Source organism: Arachis hypogaea, chromosome 4 (genome assembly GCF_003086295.3).
Source record: "Arachis hypogaea cultivar Tifrunner chromosome 4, arahy.Tifrunner.gnm2.J5K5, whole genome shotgun sequence".
Lineage (NCBI taxonomy): Eukaryota > Viridiplantae > Streptophyta > Magnoliopsida > Fabales > Fabaceae > Arachis > Arachis hypogaea.
Window position 1 is genome coordinate 64,569,002 of NC_092039.1, and position 22,937 is coordinate 64,591,938.

Here is a 22,937-nt window from a genome sequence, read left to right on the forward strand (position 1 = left end):
TCGAAAAAAATCAATAAAAATACAAAAAAATTAGAAAATCATAAAAATCAAAATATTTTGTGTTTCTTGTTTGAGTCTTGAGTCAATTTTTAAGTTTGGTGTCAATTGCATGCTTTTAAAAATTTTTCTTGCAATTTTCGAAAATCTCATGCATTCATAGTGTTCTTCATGATCTTCAAGTTGTTCTTGACAAGTCTTCTTGTTTGATCTTGATGATTTCTTGTTTTGTGTCTTTTGTTGTTTTTCATGTGCATCTTTGCATTCATATTTTTCATGCATTAAAGATTTCTAAGTTTGGTGTCCTGCATGTTTTCTTTGCATCAAAAATTTTTCAAAAATATGTTCTTGATGTTCATCATGATCTTCAAAGTGTTCTTGGTGTTCATCTTGACATTCATAGCATTCTTGCATGCATTCATTGCTTTGATCTAAAAATTTCATGCATTGATTATTTTTGTTGTTTTTCTCTTTCATAATTAAAAATTCAAAAATCAAAAAATTATCTTTTCCTTATTGCCCTCCAAATTTTCGAAATTTTGGGTTGACTTGGTCAAAAATTTTTAAAATTAGTTGTTTCTTACAAGTCAAGTCAAAATTTCAATTTTAAAAATCTTATCTTTTCAAAATCTTTTTCAAAAATCATATCTTTTTCATTTTTTTCGAAAATTTCAAAAATCTTTTTCAAAATATTTTCAAAATCTTTTTCTTATCTTTATATCAAATTTTCGAAAATATGCTAACAATTAATGTGATTGGTTCAAAAATTTGAAGTTTCTTACTTTCTTGTTAAGAAAGGTTCAATCTTTAAGTTCTAGAATCTTATCTTGTAGTTTCTTGTTAGTTGAGTCTTTTTAAAAAAAATTAAATCTTTTTCAAAATATCTTTTTATTAAAATTTTTATCTTATCTTTTTATCTTTTATCTTATCTTTTTCAAAATTTTATCTTTTTCAAAATTTGATTTCAAAATGTCTTATCTAACTTCTTATCCTCTTATCTTTTTCAAATTTGATTTCAAATCTTTTTCAATCAACTAACTAACTTTTTGTTTGTTTCTTATCTTTTTCAAAACCACCTAACTACTTTTCCCTCTCTAATTTTCGAAAATTCTCCCTCTCTTTTTCAAAAATTCTTTTTGTTTTAAATTTTAATTTTAATTATATTTTGTCTTTGATTTTCGAAAATTACTAACCTCTTTTTCAAAAATTATTTTCGAAATCTTCCTTCTCTTTTCTTCTTCTATTTAATTATTTAATTACTAACACTTCTCTTCACCTCTCTTCATCCAAAAATCCGAATCCCCATCTTCATTCTTCTACCCCCTTCTTCTTCTACTAACATAAAGGAATCTCTATACTGTGACATAGAGGATTCCTCTTTCTTTTCTTGTTTTCTTCTCTTTCATATGAGCAGGAACAGAGAAAAAGGCACTCTTGTTGAAGTTGATCCAGAACCTGAAAGGACTCTGAAGAGAAAATTAAGAGAAGCTAAATTAAATTATTCTAAAGGTAACCTTTCAGAAATTTTCGAACAAGAGAAGGAGATGGCAACCGAAAATAATAATAATAATAATGCAAGGAGAATGCTTGGTGACTTCACAAAGCCAACGTCCAAGTTTGATGGAAGAAGCATCTCCATTCCTGCCATTGGAGCCAATAACTTTGAGCTTAAGCCTCAACTAGTTGCATTAATGCAACAAAACTGCAAGTTTTATGGACTTCCATCTGAAGATCCTTATCAGTTTTTAACTGAGTTCTTGCAGATCTGTGAGACTGTAAAGACGAATGGAGTTGATCCTGAAGTCTACAGACTCATGCTTTTCCCTTTTGCTGTAAGAGACAGAGCTAGAATATGGTTGGATTCACAACCTAAGGATAGCCTGGACTCCTGGGATAAGCTGGTCACTGCCTTCTTGGATAAATTCTTTCCTCCTCAAAAGCTGAGCAAGCTGAGAGTGGATGTTCAAACCTTCAAACAAAAAGATGGTGAATCCCTCTATGAAGCTTGGGAAAGATACAAGCAGCTGACCAAAAGATGTCCATCTGACATGTTTTCAGAATGGACCCTATTAGATATATTCTATTATGGTCTCTCTGAATTTTCGAAAATGTCATTGGACCATTCTGCAGGTGGATCTATTCACCTGAAGAAAACGCCTAAAGAGGCTCAAGAACTCATTGATATGGTTGCAAACAACCAGTTCATGTATACCTTTGAGAGGAATTCCGTGAATAATGGGATACCTCAAAAGAAAGGAGTTCTTGAAATTGATGCTCTGAATGCCATATTGGCTCAGAACAAAATGTTGACTCAACAGGTCAACATAATCTCTCAAAATCTGAATGGATTGCAACATGCATCCAACAGTACTAGAGAGGTAGCTTCTGAAGAAGCTTATGATCCTGAGAACCCTGCCATGGCAGAAGTTAATTACATGGGTGAACCTTATGGAAACACCTATAACCCATCATGGAGAAATCACCCAAATTTCTCCTGGAAGGATCAACAAAAGCCTCAACAAGGCTTTAACAATGGTGGACGCAATAGGCTGAGCAATAGTAAGCCATATCCATCATCTTCTCAGCAACAGATAGAGAATTCAGAACAAAACACTTCTAATTTAGCCAATATTGTCTCTGATCTGTCAAAGGCCACTTTCAGTTTCATGAATGAGACAAGATCCTCCATTAGAAATTTGGAGGCACAAGTGGGCCAGCTAAGTAAGAAAGTCATTAAAACTCCTCCCAGTATTCTCCCAAGCAATACAGAAGAGAATCCAAAAGGAGAGTGCAAGGCCATTGATGTGATCAATGTGGCCGAATGCACTAGGGAGGAGGAGGACGAAAATCCTAGTGAGGAAGACCTCCTGGGACGTCCTTCAAGCAAGAAGGAGTTTCCTATTAAGGATCCAGAGGAATCTGAGGCTCATATAGAAACCATAGAGATTCCATTAAATCTCCTTCTGCCATTCATGAGCTCTGAAGACTATTCTTCCTCTGAAGAGGATGAAGATGTGACTGAAGAGCAAGTTGCTCAATATTTAGGAGCTATCATGAAGCTGAATGCCAAGCTGTTTGGTAATGAGACTTGGGAAAGTGAACCTCCCTTGCTCATTAGTGAACTAGACACTTGGATTCAGAAAACTCTACCTCAAAAGAAACAAGATCCTGGCAAGTTCTTAATACCTTGCACCATAGGCACCATGAGCTTTGAAAAGGCTCTATGTGACCTAGGGTCAGGGATAAATCTTATGCCACTATCTGTAATGGAGAAGCTGGGAATCATTGAGGTACAACCTGCCTTGTTCTCATTACAACTGGCAGATAAGTCATTGAGACAAGCTTATGGAATAGTAGAGGACGTGCTAGAAAAGGTTGAAGGCCTTTACATCCCTGCTGATTTCATAATCTTAGACACTAGGAAGGAAGATGATGAATGTATCATCCTAGGAAGACCTTTCCTAGCCACAGCAGGAGCTGTGATAGATGTCAATAGAGGAGAATTAGTCCTTCAATTGAACGGGGACTACCTTGTGTTTAAGGCACATGGCCATCCCTCTGTGACAAAAGAAAGTAAGCATGAAGAGCTTCTCTCAGTTCAGAGTCAAGAAGAGCCCACACAGTCAAAATCTAAGTTTGGTGTTGTGAGGCCACAACCAAACTCTAAGTTTGGTGTTCAAACTCCATATCCAAACTCTAAGTTTGGTGTTGAGACTACACACTAACATTGACCTGATCACCTTGTGGCTCCACGAGAGCCACTGTCAAGCTATTGACATTAAAGAAGCGCTTGTTAGGAGGCAACCCAATTTTATTTATCTAATTTTATTTTATTTTGTTTCTTTGTTATTTTTGTGTTTAATTAGGTACATGATCATGAGGAGTCACGAAAAAATCAAAAAAATTATAAACAGAGTCAAAAACAGAAGAAAAAAAATTGTTCACCCTGGAGGTAGCACAGACTGGCGTTCAACGCCAGTAAGGTGCATCTGGCCAGCGTTCAACGCCAGAACAGAGCACCATTCTGGCGCTGAACACCAGAAACAAGCAACATCCTGGCACTGAACGCCAGGAATGTGCCCAGAGAGGAAAAACTGGCGCTGAACGCCAGTAACAAGCATGAAACTGGCGTTCAACGCCAGAAACATGCTTTACATGGGCGTTGAACGCCCAGAACGTGCACCAATGGGCGTTTAAACGCCAGAATGGTGTGCCAAGGCAATTTACATGCCTATTTGGTGCAGGGATGGAATTCCTTGACACCTCAGGACCTGTGGACCCCACAGGATCATCTCAGGATCTGTGGACCTCACAGGATCCCCACCTACCTCGCCCTCTCTCCTTCCATTCATGGTCATTCCTTCTATTTTTCATTCACCACCTACATCTATCCACTCTTCCCCATACACCCCACCTACCTTTACAATTCAACTTCTCTTTCCCACCCAATCCCACCCATATAGCCGAATCCATCTCCCCTCACTCACCTCCATTTTCTTCTTCTTTTTCTTCCTCTCTTCTTTCTTCTCTTGCTCGAGGGCGAGCAATATTTTAAGTTTAGTGTGGTAAAAGCATAGCTTTTTTGCTTTTCCATTACCATTAATGGCACCTAAGGCCAGAGAAACCTCAAAGGGAAGACAAAAGCTTCCACCTCTGAGTCTTGGGAGATGGAAAGACTATAAGCCGTCATAGCTCAGTGGTAGAACATGTGGCTGCAAATCAAGAGATCCCTGAGATACCTCAGGGAATAAGTTATCCTCCACACAAATATTGGAAGCAACTAAGGGTAGAAACACCAAAATTACTAGGAATCATTCAACAGAAGCAAGGAAGAGACATAGAGGAGCTCAAAAAGCACCATTGGACCTTCAAGAAGGTGCCACCCTCACTCAGGTGGATTCATTCCTTGTTCTTTATTTCTTTCTGTTTTCGATTTTTAATGTTGTGTTTATCTATGTTTTGTGTCTCTACTTCATGATCATTAGTATGTAACCATGCCTTAAAGCTATGAATAAAATCCATTAATCCTTCACCTCTCTTAAATGAAAAATGTTTTAATTCAAAAGAACAAGAAGTACATGAATTTCGAATTTATCCTTGAATTTAATTTAATTATATTGATGTGGTGGCAATACTTTTTGTTTTCTGAATGAATGCTTGAACAGTGCATATTTTTTATCTTGTTGTTTATGAGTGTTAAAATTGTTGGCTCTTGAAAGAATGATGAACAAAGAGAAATGTTATTGATGATCTGAAAAATCATGAAATTGATTCTTGAAGCAAGAAAAAGCAGTGAAAAAGGAAGCTTGCGAAAAAAAAAAGTGGCGAAAAAAAAAATAGAAAGAAAAAGAAGGAGCAGTAGAAAAAGCCAATAGCCCTTAAAACCAAAAGGCAAGGGTAAAAAGGATCCAAGGCTTTGAGCATCAATGGATAGGAGGGCCCAAGGAAATAAAATCTAGGCCTAAGCGGCTAAATCAAGTTGTCCCTAACCATGTGCTTGTGTCATGAAGGTCCAAGTAAAAAGCTTGAGACTGAGTGGTTAAAGTCGTGATCCAAAGCAAAAAAGAGTGTGCTTAAGAGCTCTGGACACCTCTAACTGGGGACTCTAGCAAAGCTGAGTCACAATCTGAAAAGGTTCACCCAGTTATGTGTCTGTGGCATTGATGCATCCGGTGGTAATACTGGAAAACAAAATGCTTAGGGCCACGGCCAAGACTCATAAGTAGCTGTGTTCAAGAATCAACATGCTTAACTAGGAAAGTCAATAACACTATCCGAAATTCTAAGTTCCCAGAGACGCCAATCACTCTGAACTTCAAAGGAAAAAGTGAGATGCCAAAACTATTCAGAAGCAAAAAGCTACAAGTCCTGCTCATCTAATTAAATTAATATTCATTGATATTCTGGAATTTATAGTATATTCTCTTCTTTTATCCTATTTGATTTTCAGTTGCTTGGGGACAAGCAACAATTTAAGTTTGGTGTTGTGATGAGCAGATAATTTATACGCTTTTTGGCATTGTTTTTATATAGTTTTTGGTAAGTTTGAGCTACTTTTAGGGATGTTTTCATTAGTTTTTATGTTAAATTCACATTTCTGGACTTTACTATGAGTTTGTGTGTTTTTTTGTGATTTCAGGTAAATTCTGGCTGAAATTGAGGGACTTGAGCAAAACTCTGAAGAAGGCTGACAAAAGGACTGCTGATGTTGTTGGAATCTGACCTCCCTGCACTCGAAATGGATTTTCTGGAGCTACAGAACTCCAAATGGCGCGCTCTCAACGGCGTTGGAAAGTAGACATCCAGAGCTTTCCAGCAATATATAATAGTCCATACTTTATTCGGAGATTGACGACGTAACTTGGCGTTGAACGCCAAGTACATGCTGCTGTCTGGAGTTAAACGCCAGAAAAACGTCATGATCCGGAGTTGAACGCCCAAAACACGTCATAACTCGGAGTTCAACTCCAAGAGAAGCCTCAGCTCGTGAATTAATCAAGCTCAGCCCAAGCATACACCAAGTGGGCCCCGGAAGTGGATTTATGCATCAAATACTTACTCATGTAAACCCTAGGAGCTAGTTTATTATAAATAGAACATTTATCTATTGTATTAGACATCTTTTGACAGTTTAATCTCTTGAATATTCGGTCACTTGATCATGGAGAGGGCTGGCCATTCGGCCATGCCTGAACCTTCTTTCACTTATGTATTTTCAACGGTGGAGTTTCTGCACACCATAGATTAAGGGTGTGGAGCTCTGCTGTACCTCAAGTATTAATGCAATTCTATTTTCTTTTATTCAAATCTCTCTTATTCTTATTCCAAGATATTCATTCGTACCCAAGAACATGATGAGTGTAATGATGAAAGTGACGATCATTATCATTCTCACTTATGAACGCACGTGATTGACAACCACTTCCGTTCTACATGCAACAGAGCTTGAATGTGTATCTCTTAGATTCCCCAACAGAATCTTCGTGGTATAAGCTAGATAGATGGCGGCATTTATGAGGATCCGGAAAGTCTCACCTTGTCTGTGGTATTCCGAGTAGGATCCTGGGAATCCGGAAAGTCTCACCTTGTCTGTGGTATTCCGAGTAGGATTCCGGTAATGAATGACTGTGACGTGCTTCAAACTTGCAAGTGCTGGGCGTTAGTGACAGACGCAAAAGAATCAAGGGATTCTATTCCAGTAGGCGCAGGAACCAACCAGTGATTAGCCGTGCTGTGACAGAGTGCGTGAGCGTAGTTTTCACTGCGAGGATGGGATGTAGCCATCAACCATGGGTGATGCCTCCAGACGATTAGCCGTGCGAGTGACAGCCGCATAGGATCATTTTCCCGAGAGGATTGAAAGTAGCCACCGCTGATGGTGAACCCCTACACACAGCTTGCCATGGAAAGGAGTAAGAAGGATTGAGTTGAAGCAGTAGGAGAGCAGGTGTCCTTGAGCCATACAGTATCTCCATTCGCTTATCTGAAATTCCCACCAATGAATCTGCATAAGTATTCTATCCCTTTTATTAATCTATTCTCTTATTTCTATTTTCGAAAACCCATAAACCATTTTAATCTGCCTAACTGAGATTTGCAAGGTGACCATAGCTTGCTTCATACCAACAATCTCTGTGGGATCGACCCTTACTCACGTAAGGTTTATTACTTGGACGACCCAGTACACTTGCTGGTTAGTTGAACGGAGTTGTGAGCTTCTCTACCAGTGCCTGAAACTCTTTTATCACAATTTCGTCCACCAAAAGGCTAGGAATGGATCAAAGGAGTGAAGAGGAAAGCATGCAAAGTGAAGAACACATGAAAAAGCCAAAGATTTGAGATGCATCATCCACGCGCACGCGCACTGTACGCGCACGCGTGGATTAAGACAACTCAAGGGACGTGCACGCGCACTGTAGGCGTACGCGTCGGTGTCGGCATATGATTTTTAAATAGAAAATGCGTCCAGTGATTTCTGAGAGCTGTGGGGCCCAGTTGCAACCAACTTTGGTGCCAGAATGCTTTAAAAGGACCAAGGATTGAAGAGCAAAGAGGAATTCCATCATTTTACACACATTAGGATTAGGATTAGTTTGTTTATTAGAGAGAAGATCTCACTTCTCTCTAGAATTAGGATTAGGTTTAGTTTAGAGAGAGAAGCTCTCACTTCTCTCTAGAATTTCACTTCTCTTCTACTTCTATTTCTCAATTCCTTGTTGTTACATTCATCATTCTTCTATTCTTTTGTTGTAATTTCCTTTATGTTGCTTCTATGCTTTGTTGTAGATCTACTCTTGTTCCTTCTCTTTTCTTTCAATTCAATTTGAGGTAATTCATAAAAATTGTTTTCTTTTTATTTGTTGTTGTTTAATTCCTTGCAATTGAGTAGTGTAGATTTACTTTCCTTGCAATTTTACTATGCTTTCCTTTTATGCCTTCCAAGTGTTTGTCAAAATGCTTGGTTGGATTTTAGAGTAGAATTTTATATTCTTGGCTTGGGAAGGTAACTTAGGAACTCTTGAGTTACTAATGTCCAAGTAATTGATGATTGGGAGCCATTGACTCTAGTTCTCACTAATTGAATTAGTAGAGAATTAGGACTTATGGACTTGGATTGATATAGCTCATTTGACTTTCCTTTACTAGTCACTAGTTAGAGGATGATTTAATGGGATTGATCCTTGCCAATTCTCATGTTGTGGTTAGTGATTAGGATAGAGATCCTTGACCACCAACCCTTGCCAAGACCTTTTTAGCTATTAGTTTACTTCCTTGCCATTTGTCTTTCATGTCTCTTATCAAAAACCCCAAACATAACTCATAACCAATAACAAGACACTTTATTGCAATTCCTAGGGAGAACGACCCAAGGTTTGAATACTTTGGTTTATAATTTTGGGGTTTGTACTAGTGACAACCAAATTTTTGTATGAAAGGATTTTAGTTGGTTTAGAAACTATACTGCAACGATATTTCATTTGTAAAATTCTAAACCGTCAAAAATTCAATCATCAATAAACAAAATCAGTCATAATTAATTCACAAAGAATAGCAGATAAAACAGTTATGAACAACCACACTTATATACAGATATACACTTTAAGCTGTTGACAATATTCAGTTATCTGGCCTTTCTTGGAACTTATATCTTAGTTAGGACACCCCTACAAGTAGCTGGGTAACAACTATGTTCATATATATGTATATATATATATATATATATATATATATATATATATATACAACATCCCAGGTTCTGACATATTCAAGAATTTCCTAAGCTGGCATTTAGGCTAGCCTACACTCTATACTCACCTAGTCCCTCTAAACTACTAAAGTGAGAAAAAGTATCTTCTAGGTCTTCAAAACTCGAGTCAAGTTGAATGTCATCAAAAGGTGGAACATCTTCTACTTCTACTACTCCTCTGCACGATCATACATCGGCTTAGAGCATATCACTTTTACTTTATTAAGTAGCCGCATAATAGAAACATTGTATGGAAGACTTAGGTTAAAGTTCGTAGATAAACAAGGTAAAGATGTCGATTGGTCTCACAGTATATACATATAAACAGATAACGGAGTTCACTCTAGGCTCAGAAGACTACCTAGAGTGGAATGCTCTTTGCGCATGGTCATCAACAAACTACGAAAGGGTACTCATGTTTCCATCTGAAGGGGGAAGGAAGAGAGAAGGGGTAAGAATTGGGGAGTTCTTAGTAGGGGTGGGCTTATTAGTTAAGTTAATTAATTCTGTGTTGTTTGGCAGACAAATAGCAGAATATAGAAAAGCAGTAAATCAAAGATACAGATAAATAGATAAAATAGAGAAAATAGAAAATAGAAAACAGAACACAAACAGAAGAATATAAGAAAATAAAATACAGACACAGATAATAGAATACAAATAATGAAATCATACATTCATACAACAATCATAACAGAGAAAATACACAATCAAGTATAATGCATGTCTAGCCTAAGTGCAGGTAATGAGCTCATCTGTCGGTTACTAACCCGCTCTCGACGTTACCCAGCAACCTCTATCTGGATAAGGCTTTCTTGTTGGCAATACCCGTTGCAAGCACCCTTTGTCTTGCAGGGTACCCGTTGCAAGAAACTTTTGTCTTACAGGGCGGCACTTATTAGTCGGTATACGCCCCACACACTCACTGTAAGTAACCTTTGTCTTACAGGAGCACAACACACTCACTGTAGGCAACCTCTGTCTTACATGAGTACAATACACTCACTGTAAGCAACCTTTGTCTTACAGGAGTATTCTTTATCTGTGTGTACTCGATACCCCTATAAGCAACCTTTGTCTTATAGAATAGCATTATAGCTAAGTATCCCAGGAAAGCGTTCTTAGTGGCCGCACCACCATCCATCTGACTGCCTCAATGCAGCAGATTAACGTACAAATATCTCTAGAGTTGTTTTAATGCAACAAATGACCTTTCAACATGCCCACTGCTTGTTCTATAATCTCTTTATCATGTTACTCTTTTCACTTTGTCTCTACTCTGCTTTGGTTACTCTTTTCTCTGTCTCTCTCTACTCTGCTCTGATTTCTCTGTTTAACATATGTATTTAAAGCTTATATAAATTTTGGTATGACTAGTTAGCCTGTCCCAAGTATAGGTTCATTAAGTCTATACTGAAATATTTTAACTTTTCATATAATATCTAACCCTAGACGCAACTCAAATACTAACTATGTTGTTCCTAGTTTGTTCACTAATCACCATTTGTTTATGTCATTAAAACTTTACCGACTTTTTCTTTAATTTTTATTTTTTCATTAACTTTTTATCTTTCCTTTGTCTTTATCTCACTAATATGTTATTACCACTCCATAAGTGTTTTATGAAGGTAATTATGAGATTCTGCGCTTAAAGTTGTCTTTCTAAAGCTTTTACAAAAAACTGCGTTTTTGCCATTATGTTATTATTTTAAATAAAATATTATCTTTAATTAAATAATATTATTTAATATTTTATTATTAAATTTTCAAAAATTATCTTATTTTTACCTTTTACTTTATAAATTCACTTTTTACCACCCGTAACTTTTAATATTTCTACGTTAACCACCCTAACTTTTAGAAATTACAAAATAACCCCCCAAACACCACAATATTTACTTCCTAGCCCTTTTCTAAGATCTAAAGCCTCTTCTTCATTGTTCTTCACCACACTCAAAGTGTTCTTTGTGTTCTTCGTAAATTTTTCAGATTCTTTCTTTGTTTTCACCCGTTTTTCAATCTTTTCAGCAACCGATTTTTACAATAATTCATAATAAATTAGCAGCCACTAAAATCCCATCTTTTTCACTTGATTTCAACAGAAATTCAACCCCAATTTAAGGGTTAGGATTCGTTTTTCCTAGCTTCCAAAAACACAAGTTTATAGCTTGAATTTCATCAAATTTCATCAAATTTTCACCAAAATTTCAACAAGAATCACTCATATAAACAATCAATTTCAAGTATAACCAAACCATATCATCATCACACAACTCAAAACAAAATTAATCAAGATTAATTTTACCAAACCTTACCTTGATTTGCTGCTCCAAATCTGGTTACTCTTTGAAGTGTTCTTAAAGCACTTTTTCCTCCTAAATCACATCAAGAACAACTTTAAATCCCTAAAACCCTAACTAACTAAACCTTAATCAACATGTTAGGAAGGGATTCCTTACCTTAAACATGCTGAAAATTGAAGATATTTGGCCCACAAATTAAGCTAAGCATGAGATCTAAGGAAGAACATCAAGAAAACACATGTTTAGCATGATTTTTCTTAAAAACCAAATTGAAGAGGGAGGAAGACATCCATATCACCTGATTTTCAGCAATGTAAAAGTTACATGGTTATGTAGAGCAAGAAGAGAGGATCATTTTGGCGTAATCGGAGTTTTGATTTGAGTTTTAGTTCAGAAGAAATCAAGCTTTGAAGATTAAGAACCAATAACTTTTCTCTCTTTTCTTTCTATCTTATTTTTGGCCATTAGAGGTGAGAATGAGCTGCTTGGAGTGTCTTGGGGGTGAGGGAAAAACGTGCTTGATAATGATTGGCTAGTTTGGGAGGTGGTTGAAAAATATCACAGGTGTATAATTACTAAAACTAGATGTATTAGAACATACACTTAACAACACTTCTAGAGATTAATATCTGAGCTACTAGTATAAATGACACTAGTAACATTATTAACATGAGAATAGAAGGTATATGATGAGGCATTAGCGTTGCTAAAGTCATCAAAGAGTGTTGGTGTTAACCTGCACTAGTAGACTGTGAACCCGGTTAAACCGAACTCCTATTTTTAACTAAAACAGATCAAGTAACAATATAATATCATTCAAAAAGCTTCTAATACTAATATAATGATAATATTATGCTATTATGTTTCTTCTCGCATGAATTGAGTTCAGTTTGTCAAACGGAGACTATTTACGGAAACCAGAATCAAAACTCCTAACTGATACAGTTCAAAAACTAGGTTCTTTGTGATTGCGTTGTCGAGATTGCCTCAAAAGAGGTTCTAGCTTAAAGATGACATAATGACTATGAGGATTGATATGCTTGATGATACAGCAGAGGTTCTCCCTTTACTGATCTTCTAGAGAAATCCATGTCTTTAGAAAAGATCTCGCATACTCGAAAATGGGATTGTTACACTTACAAAAGGTTAATTAAAGGTTACATTAACTTAATTCCGAAACCGTAATTTAAAGTTTGATAAGGTAAACTCACAAAACATTAATTAAAAAGCTAAACTTAATTACCAAGCCTAGAAAACATTAATTAAAAACTAAACTTAATTAGTAAGCCTTTGCTTACCTCTTTCGAATCATCCAATTAAGTCCCTTGCCCATCATGCCCTGACAGAAATGCGACGGAGTAAACCTATATTCCTTTATATCTGTAGGTTATACGGATGACCCTGAACTGACTCACTGACACCCCGGGGTGACCGACCCACCTGCCTCTACTGGAGCAGATGCACTGGGGTTGTACTCCTCAACAACCTCATCCACCGGAGTATCTGGTAGACTGAGACGATTAGAGTCGAAAACCATATGCGGAGCGATGAAACTACTCTGTCAAGAATCCAACGACACCTGCCCTGAAGTGCGACCAGAAGCAGACCCTTGTCGACCAGACTCTGCCGCTGTAGGGATAGTGTTGAAATGACCACGATCTGTAAAATGACTGACACCAGTGTTGACCCATTGCTGTATATGATGATCCCCATTCTTATCAACAGGAATCTGCCATGGGATCTATTGAAAGCCAGCACATTGCTGTCCGGGCAGAATGTGCTGTGTGGGTAGAATTTGGCTATTGGACTAACTCTAATGGTCGTGTCAGCTAGGCTCGTTGTGGTCGCTGGATTGGCCGTGCTGACTGGTTTGCTGCGATGGCTAGGCTCGGCATGCTCGTTGGTCTGGCCGTTCTGACTATGTTGACCATGGTTTTGTTTCCGTGAGAGATAATAGGGGAACGGTTCAAACACTGCATACTGAGGTGGCCCCTGAGGTGTTGGTGGCTAAAGTGGATGCTAAGGAACTTGCCCCAACAACATCAACATATGCCTGTACAAACCCACGTACCAATCACAGTACTCAGCCGACGGTCTAAAGTCCCAAGTCGGAAGGGGTGCCCATCCCGCAATCAAGTGTTACAACGGATGTCCCATTCCGGTATACACCGCACATGTAAAATTGTCCAGTCATGATGCTACACTCCGCGAAGAGTCATGCAATGCTCTTCTAGTGGAATGACTCTTGCTATCTCCGGGGCGGGTTGTGCATATCCGAACTTACGCATCACTCGATTCGCAGGGTACCATTCGACACACTCGAATAAAAATAACGGAACAACGGTTCACACATCTTAAGGTGTCCATATAGCTCGTCAGGTATGATCACTCCTTCAATATTAGAATATTAGAAAATTAGAACCCTAATATTAATGTTGGATGTTAACACACACAAAGGAAAAATATTTACCTCTTCTATGTAGTCTATGTGGTCCTCAATAACCACGTGGTCCTCAAAGTGTCCAATCACTTTGCGTCTCTGATATGGCGAACCTATTCCAACTTTATCTAAGATTTGGAGGAACTACTCACAACATGTTCGTGACCGAAAATCACGATGCTCTTACTCTGCAAGAATTAGCCACTGCTATCTATCCAACCTCTTACAACTTGTCCATTAATGGGTATGCCAAATATATGAATGACATCTTCCAGTGTCACCGTAAACTCACCCACCGGCGATATAAATGTATGAGTCTCCGGCCTCCACCTTTTCACCAAAGCAGATAATAAATGGTAAAATCCTCTGATCACGCCAATTCTAGAAACATGGTAGAATCCCATTGCTTATAAAGCGTCTTCTACCATTGAGTTCCACGTCTTTGGCAGATCCAGTTTACGAACCATAAGATTCCTATTAGACTAGTACAACAAAAATATATTTATTCATTGAATATATCTATTAATTTAAAAAATCAATTATTTAATTAAATATATATATATATATATATATATGAAATACATTTATTCATTGAATTTATTTATTCATTATAACAAATAATTATTTAATAAAAAAATAAAATATAATAATAATTGATTGTACTACTTTACATAAATAAAAAATAAAATAAAATATATCATATTATACTATTTACTTACTAGTTTAAATAATATAAATACGGCCATAAATAAAAAGTAAAATAACATACAATAATATTACTATCGTTCATAATTATCATAACAAATACCCTATACCCAAACACAATTTTTTTATAAATTCAAAATAATAATTCCAAAAATTAATGGGATCTAAATCTATATTATTTCTCTGTTTACTAATTAACAAACGAATATAAAATAAAATAATAATATACTAAAACTTATGTATTATTTATTAAATTTAATATTTGCAAACTCAATTAAATAATATAGTAATATTAAAAACAAAAATAATACCATTATCAAAAATTAATATTAATTAAAATTACAAAATTAAAATAATTAAATTACAAAAGAAGGAAAATTATTAACTCATATAAATGGGATGATCCAAATAATTGATAATATGTTCTTCAGGTGCTGTATAATTACGTACCATTTTTAATCAATACAAACTAATTATCTTTTTTGTATAATTACTCTTTTAAAAAAAAAACACTACTGATGCACTACTAACTCTCTTCTTCTTTTTCCTCACTTCATATTTCTTCTCTCGCAACACACACTACACGGCATACATAAAATGGGGCATGAAATGGAAACGAAGGTGCTCCATTTATAGAGCTTGAGCTGCGTCGTTGGTTATCAGAGTGGAGAAGTTGTTCCCTGCATGCAGACAGCCTCTAACACGCTCATTCTATGTTGCTGCAATTCCTCAGAAACGTGTGGGAACCTCTAAAACGGTTGTTGGATTCGCAGAATCGCAGGCAACATGTCCGCTGCGTGTTGTCAAGGTGCTGTGTTGAGTTAAGAAATTAACTAAATTAATTAGTGATGACAAACATTATTTTTGGCAAAATTAATAATCAGAGTTGTTAAAATTAATAAGTATACATTGCTAATTATTTATGTTATATTGCAGGCCATAATTCAATTTTGGCAACCCAAGTTGAATGAATAACAAAACAAAGCTAATGAGCTGAATGGAAAGTGTGAATAAAGACAAGCCCAAGTCACTCAAATCAAACAAAGAAGCATAGCAAGACACCACGGGCCAAGAAGAGAAGAACCCGATCCAAGCTTGAAATTGTTTTCAATTTCCCACCATCTTGCTCCAACCAAAGCAACGTTACTCTCCTCTCTAATCAAGTCACATCAAGACTTCAGTAAAGTAAGAAAGAGAAAGAGAAGAAAAGCTTCCTCCATAAGCCAGTAACCAAAGAAGCAAGAAAGAGAAAATCTAAGCTTGAAGCACAGAAGCTAAAGCAGAAAATCTAATACAAATCAAGCTTAAGAAAGGTAATCCATCTCATCTTGCATGCATCAGATCTTCATCCTTTCTTCCCTACTCTCTGTTCTATCCGAAAATGGCATTCAAAGAAAAAGTTGATCTCTGTTCTTCACTGCTACAAATCCACGGTCACAAGAGATTCTTGGGGACCAAGTTGCATCTCTATGGTTCAGATTTGGTTGACCATTGGAAAACAATTTCGGTTACTCCTTCATGGCTTTCGGTCAAGTTGGAAAAGTCAGAAAGAAAGGTTCTACTTTGATGATTGAGAAGAAAAAGTGAGCTTGTGGGTTGGTAAAGCTCAAGGCTCAAGATGTTGACCTTGGAAGAAGAACCAAGGAACATACAAGGAGATAAAAAGAAGCTTGTTGTTCGTTCTGAAGCAAGGAGAAAAAACCAGAGAGTGAGAACAGTGTTCTGTTGAGAAGTTCCTCTACTTGGATAATGCTTTCTTTCAAAGAAGCATTCGGCCAATACTGAAGAACTGCATCTGAGGTTTGCAAATCTGGTTTTGCACATAGCAAAGAGGCTGCTGATGAAGTCAATCTCCTTCATGTTTTACTGATTGTAATGTACTTTTCCAAGTTTATCTTTCTGTAATTTCTTGTGAGAAAAGGCATTGTGAGAAAGCTCAAGTAAAAGCCATGAGTGAAAAAAGGCTGAGTGATACACTTGAGAGAAAAGCCTAGAGTTATTTTCTGATTTCTTTAGGTTGGTTAAGTGTCTTGTATCTTGTACCTGTTTGGTATCCCTTTCTTAGTTGGGTTAGCACTAAGAGTAAATAGTTAGGTGTTAGCATAGCCAATGTCAAGTTAGGTTAGAACTTGAGTGTGAAATTAGTGTATATAATACTGTTAACTCTAGTGAAATTCTTCCATAGTTGTGGAGGAGACTGGATGTAGGTTGCATAGCACAAAGCAACCGAATCAGGATATATGCTGGTGTTACCTTTTCTTCTCTGTCTTGTTCTGTTTTTCTGATATTCATGAGACAAAAGTAAATTGTCTCATAAATTTTCGCTGCTAAGTCCAAACAGAATCAGATTTGTAACTTTGCAAAAAGAGGGTCAAAACAGTAACTAAAAAGGAAGGCATAGATTCAACCCCCCTTCTCTAAGCCTACCACAACCTTCATGCTGCCATGCCGCTGAACTCGCCACATCATCATGCCCCCTACGTCTTGCCGGAGAACTGTCATGCTGCTGATGGACCCTGTCACCTCGTTTCCCACATGTTGAACCTGCACCCATAAACTGGCAAAAACACCCATCTCTAATATTGATCCAAAACACAAATTTATATTCTATATAAAAAATAATTTCTGTGTAACATACTATGGTATAAGGTTAGTGTGCTTGAAGCCTTAAATGGTTGAGAGAAGCACTTTTTAAAAGTAAAAGCAAAATTAGAAATAGAACTATTTTGATTGAATATATTTATAGAAATATTTCTTATTAGAATAAAAATAAGTTAAGTTGTTTGTATAACATAAATATATAAAAAATTATTTAAACAAAATTATGATTTTGAACATATAGAATAAATAACTATTAAGAGATAATTTTGACAAAACGGTGCAATTATTTTATCATATTATTTACTTAAGAAAATGTATTACTTGTTAAAATTAATGTTTTATTTCATTAGTATTACAAATGTAAAATACACCTTTTTAGATCAGTATTGCTAGATAATCGAGAAAACTTAACAAAAAACTAACTAGCAGTCTATGGACCTAAGCTTAGGCCTAATTTGTTAAACACTTTTCAGAGCGGTGCTTAATTTGTTAAAAAAATTTACAAAGGTGTTTACATTTGGTAAATCACACTGTTGGAGGTACTTGTTTTTGGTAAATCGCATTTTATATTTGGTAAATAAAAACAATTATGTATCTATATAATTTTAAAAAGTTAAAGAGTGTTTTTAAAAGTTAGAATGTACTTAAAAGTACTCTCTATTAAAATGTATTCTAAAATTAATTTGTACTTATTAAAATAAAAAAAAACCTAATAAAATTCTAATAAATTAATATTCAGATTTATCCTTAATTATTGATACTAAATTCTGTTCCCGATGAAAAAACAAATCTATAATATCAAATATAAACCAGAAGGATAAGGAATGCATAAATTTGAAATATTTTACCGCCTACAGGGCATCAAATAAATTCATGATTATCATATTCGGTAACTCAGGAGCAATTATGAGGTGAAGTTCATACTTAACAAACCAAACAATCCTACAACGGGGAAAAATAAAAATAAACCTTACCACTATGGCCTGGCAGTCAGTACGAACCAAACTATAAACAATGCATTTTTTTTACATTTCCCCCTTCTCTTTTTTGGAAGGTGTCTTGCACAACTCTGTAGTTGTTGATAGCATTTCTCGCACAAAAAAGGAGAGAAACAAAAGTAATGTTATGGGTAAAAATAAGAAGGGAAGAGATTAGAAGATATGAGCTTGAAATGAAGATTAGCAGATCAATATCATAAGAACCATTCCCAATTTATTTCCCTTACTCATTCAGTGACTAACCTATAATATGCAACCTAAAACACACAGTTTGGAGATGCAAAGGCAGCACAAGGCAATGCTCCAAGGTCCAAGCTAAGCTTCCATATCTTTCGTTCATGAGAAAATAATACAACTCAACCTTTGGTTTGAGAAAGCTGAAAGGTTGATTAGTTTACATGTAGCACTCATCTAATTTGCTTTTATGAAGCTGAAATGCAGGGTTAACCCAAGCGCCGCAGCTGCATTGCATACCAGCCCAGTTGAAGTAGCCCAAGCGTGCATTACATCCAATACAAAGAAGTTTCTCCTCTACATGACCTTCTTGCACTAACAAGTCAACAAAAATAAATGGGATTAGCAAGATAATCAAACTTGAGTTTACCTACATCTGTGGAGTTTAGATAAATTCGAATGGTAGACTTGTAAGAATTTTCTTATTAAGAATAGTGACATAGTCATATAAAATCTAACAATAATAAAATAATTTCATGATAAAACAAAATTATGTTGAAAAACTTACAATATTATAATGAAGCAAATAAAAGATATAAAAAGATTAAATACAAATTTTAAAAAATTAAAATTTGAATAAATAATGAATTTATGATGTTAAAAATTAAAAAAATATATATATAAATATCATCTTTAGAAGTCTAAATAAAAGATTCTTGTGAAATGTTTTGATAGTTAATAGAATAAATTTTGACTAAAATCTAAGATCCGAGTAAATAAGCAAGTTAACTTGAGAGTTTAATAATCATGCTGTTAGTACAAATGATTGAAGAAGTGTGATTTTATGGAAACTAAGATATGAGAGGAAAGTTTCCAGGAACCTGCTTGCATCCACTTCATAGGTTCAACAAATACTGAGGTACAATCAATTGGTTGCTTTTCCACTTCCCAGGGTTGACTGCTTCTCTTTTTCCACTTGAAGCTTGATTCTCCTTCTCCACGCTCATGAGTAACTATATTCTCCTTTGAAGCAACAATTCTTCTACATTTCTTACACCGGTATAAGACTTGTGGTTTGGTTGTAGTTTGCAACTCAGAGATACTCGATTCAGCCATTTGTATTAAATAATCAACTTATATTTGTGCTTGCTGCCCTGCAAATTAGAGGCAAATGAGAAGAGATATTATAGTTTACCATATAGCCAGAACTGAAAACTGTATGACAGTCATTAGTTAAAGCACAAGACAATCGTAGAAATAGATTGATATAACAACAGCAACAACAAACTTAGTTTCAGATGAGATCTTCATCTAGGCATAATTAGTTTCAACTTCAGAACAAACTTTCTTACAATTTAGAAAATCAAAGTTCATGGTTTAGATGTTTTCTTTTTCTTTTTAATTTTTTGTGCATAGTAGAACAACCTGTGCAAAGTAGAGAAATTAATACTAATGGTTGTTCCACCTAGATGCACTCTAAACACAAGTGAATGACAGATTGGTATTTAGCTAACCCAACCTAATGGAATAAAGCTTTGTTGTAACGAGATGACAACATATGATTTTATTTATTTATTTATTTTGATAAAATATAATTGAGTGATACTGTAAACAACTTTAAGCTCATAAATCCTCTTATTATTAGATGCTTTGATGCATTCTGGTTCAGAGGAAGAAGACTTGTATTTACAGCAAAAGAATACTACAAAAACTAAAAGGACCTGATTCCTACAAAACTTTATTATTTACAAGATATTCATTCCTTTTAAATTCTTCTCTTTCATTTATTCAATACAAAAGGAAGAAGAAACAGCAAGCTGCAGTCTCATGCCCCTGCATTCCCATGTTTCCAACAAACATAAGTTAATTATAGAGCGCAGGACACTAAGCTATTTCTGACTTCACCCTATGTTTATATCGTATTCTTTCCTGTCCCCCTGATATAAAATTTTGTAATATCCAATGCTTTTAGTGGAATAGTTTTACAAATAATATATACTCATCCAATGCTTTTTTACTGGAATAGTTTTACAAATAATGTATACTTTTTTCTTTTATCACTTCTCAACAACTAGCAATTCTTTTTTTACTATGGACCCAATTCAGTGGTGGCAAAGCTGACATGGGTTTTAATTCTATATTTACCTGTTTTTAAACATGAATTTGTGTTCTACTTGTTCTCCTTTTGGCACACTATGCTCCTTTGTCCCTTACCTACATCATTAGAAATGAAAGTTATTCGCAAGTTTTTTCAAATCATGATGAGTGAAATCTATGGCATCTTTAAAGGCAGCTGAAATTGCTGTTATGTAGGAGGCTGAATTATTTGGGAGTGATCACTGCTATGTTCCTATTATAATTGGCTTGTTCCAAGTTCCTCAACTTTGAAATAACAAACCTGAAAAAGGAGAAGGGGGGGGGGGGGGGGGTTTGGGATTTGTATGAATCTGTTATAGGATAGAGAAGATAAGGAATATATAGAGGGAGGGAGGGAGGGTGATCGAGGAACAATCAAAACTGAGAATTAGACATAGAACCTTAGTGAGGGTAAAATCACACTGTTTTAGTTCCATTCGTCCATTTAGCTATCATTGTTCTATTGTTTTTTCCTTGTTACTAGTACCAGTTATTTCAACCTGTCTCTGATACCAGTTGTAAATGACTTAGTATTAATGGAGATAATAATAGGACTAAAACACAGAAACCCTCTGGAATTAACACTGAAATTACAAGAAATAGTTCAATGAGATGGCATTTCAAGAGGGAAAAACTTTCCTATTGTTTATTATTCAAGACTCAAACACTCTCCTATGTCTGGTCTTTCTATGTCTAAGATAGTCTCTTAAAAAATCCCTCCCCAGCTCCCCTTCCCTTTAAAGGTTTTCCCATATTAAGTCTAGAATATTCTTCTCCATTTCCTAGTTGGCAGTTAGTTCCAAAACCCACTGAGCCTACAATTTACTCAATTACAATTAAGCTCTCTAGTCCATAATGTCTGGTTTCCTAACACACTGCTTTCTGATTTTCAAGCCCAACAAGAAGATTTGATGGAGCTGTACAACAATTTTGCAGAGGCAGGGGAAGGACCTTGCTTCTGGTGCAAACGAGTTCTAGTGGATGTGATGGTAAAAGCAAAGCAGGTAATTTTGGATGGCCGTGATATGAGCTATCGATGGAGATGTATTGTTTTTCAGTGTTGATTGCAGAGACATGCAAACACCTGAAGTTTATTTCACATAATGCCTCGATTCAAACTTAGTTCCAGTGACCAATTTACATCCAATAACTATAATAATTCCTTGAGGAAGATTCAATAGTTCGAAAGATTTTAGAAGCACTGATGATGCTAGCTACAAAAATACATTCTGAGATAAAACATAAACACGATGGACAGCTCTCTCTGCAGAAACATGCAAATATGCAAGCCACCAAATTAAAGGAAAAATTAAATTTAAACTAATGATGGAATGTGGTCGATTTATGTGATTATATAAAAATATATAGTTATGTAGAGTAGGTTGACCACCTATATTTAATATTCAATGTCTCAATGTACTAGAATGAGGTTTTACTAGCTAACTACATGAATTGCATCCTTGAGAATATTCTATAGGTAAAATTTCAGTGGTGATTTGTACATCCATGTAGACTGTGCTGAAACTTATGGAATAATCATCGTCAACAAGCGCTTAATGATAAGAGAACCCTAGTAGTAAACTGAGACAACTATCAAAATGATTGCGTCAAATAAATACTTCGTCATTTCTTCACATAGGACTAGATAGGTAAGCTACACACTAACGATTGAAATTACACTGATCAATCAAAGTCCGAACAGCGACAATCAAAATTTTCTTTTGGCTATTCATAACCTACGAATTCAATTCAATTCAAAATTTGAAGATAAAACTTTTGCAATCGAATATTAATCTTGGGCTGGAATTCGAGGTTTGCGATTGTCCAAGAATTCAGAAAACAATACTAGGGCTAATTGGTTTAGGGTTAGAAAGACTGTAAAATTGGGAAAAGAAAAGTGGGATATGCCGAGAGAGACGAAGAACTACCTTGCACTGAGGAAAGCTTAGAGAACACAGACACCGCCGTCGCTACTGTGTTTACTGTAAATACGATATGAGAGTGAACGTTGAGAATTTGGTTAAGAGTTTGACCGACATTTTAATATACCAAAAGGATCCTTGCTATAAATATAGTATTTGTTAGAGATAGGAGAATAATTTGAAAAGTGTATTATTAAGAGTGACTTAAAAGGTATAATATATGGATTAATTTTTATATACAAGCATTTAAGATTTACAAATCTTACAAGCCCTTTACCTTTAAACGCGCCTTTTATGGCATCTGTCCTTAAATTAACGCGCGAATATATAACTTCCAAATTTCAAAAGATTTCGTTTCTTTTTTCGAATCTCTTACCAAATTTGTTCGATCTCCTTCTTGCGTTCTCTCTTTAC

The 22,937-nt window shown here is 35.6% G+C and overlaps 1 protein-coding gene across 4 annotated transcripts; it reads right to left on the reverse strand.

The window, feature by feature from the left end:
• Nucleotides 1-18,126: 18,126 nt before the first annotated feature.
• LOC112796797 (probable inactive dual specificity protein phosphatase-like At4g18593) lies at nt 18,127-22,710 on the reverse strand. 4 transcript variants are annotated; one of them, XR_011881132.1, is made up of 5 exons: nt 22,530-22,710; nt 20,611-20,679; nt 19,347-19,619; nt 18,535-18,840; nt 18,127-18,362 (listed from the first exon to the last, which is right to left on the reverse strand). XR_011881132.1 is itself a non-coding variant. In XM_025839411.3 (4 exons), the coding sequence occupies exons 3-4, from the start codon at nt 19,579-19,581 to the stop codon at nt 18,686-18,688; spliced, it is 390 nt and encodes a 129-aa protein (XP_025695196.1). In that variant the 5' UTR covers nt 19,582-19,619; nt 20,611-20,679; nt 22,530-22,710; the 3' UTR covers nt 18,127-18,685. The 4 variants fall into 4 exon arrangements, 3 of the variants coding, with proteins under 3 accessions (XP_025695196.1, XP_072091673.1, XP_025695197.1); XM_025839411.3 differs by having other exon boundaries at nt 18,127-18,840; XM_072235572.1 differs by lacking the exon at nt 18,127-18,362 and having other exon boundaries at nt 18,460-18,840; nt 20,611-20,863; nt 22,530-22,635.
• Between the last annotated feature and the right edge of the window lie 227 nt (nt 22,711-22,937).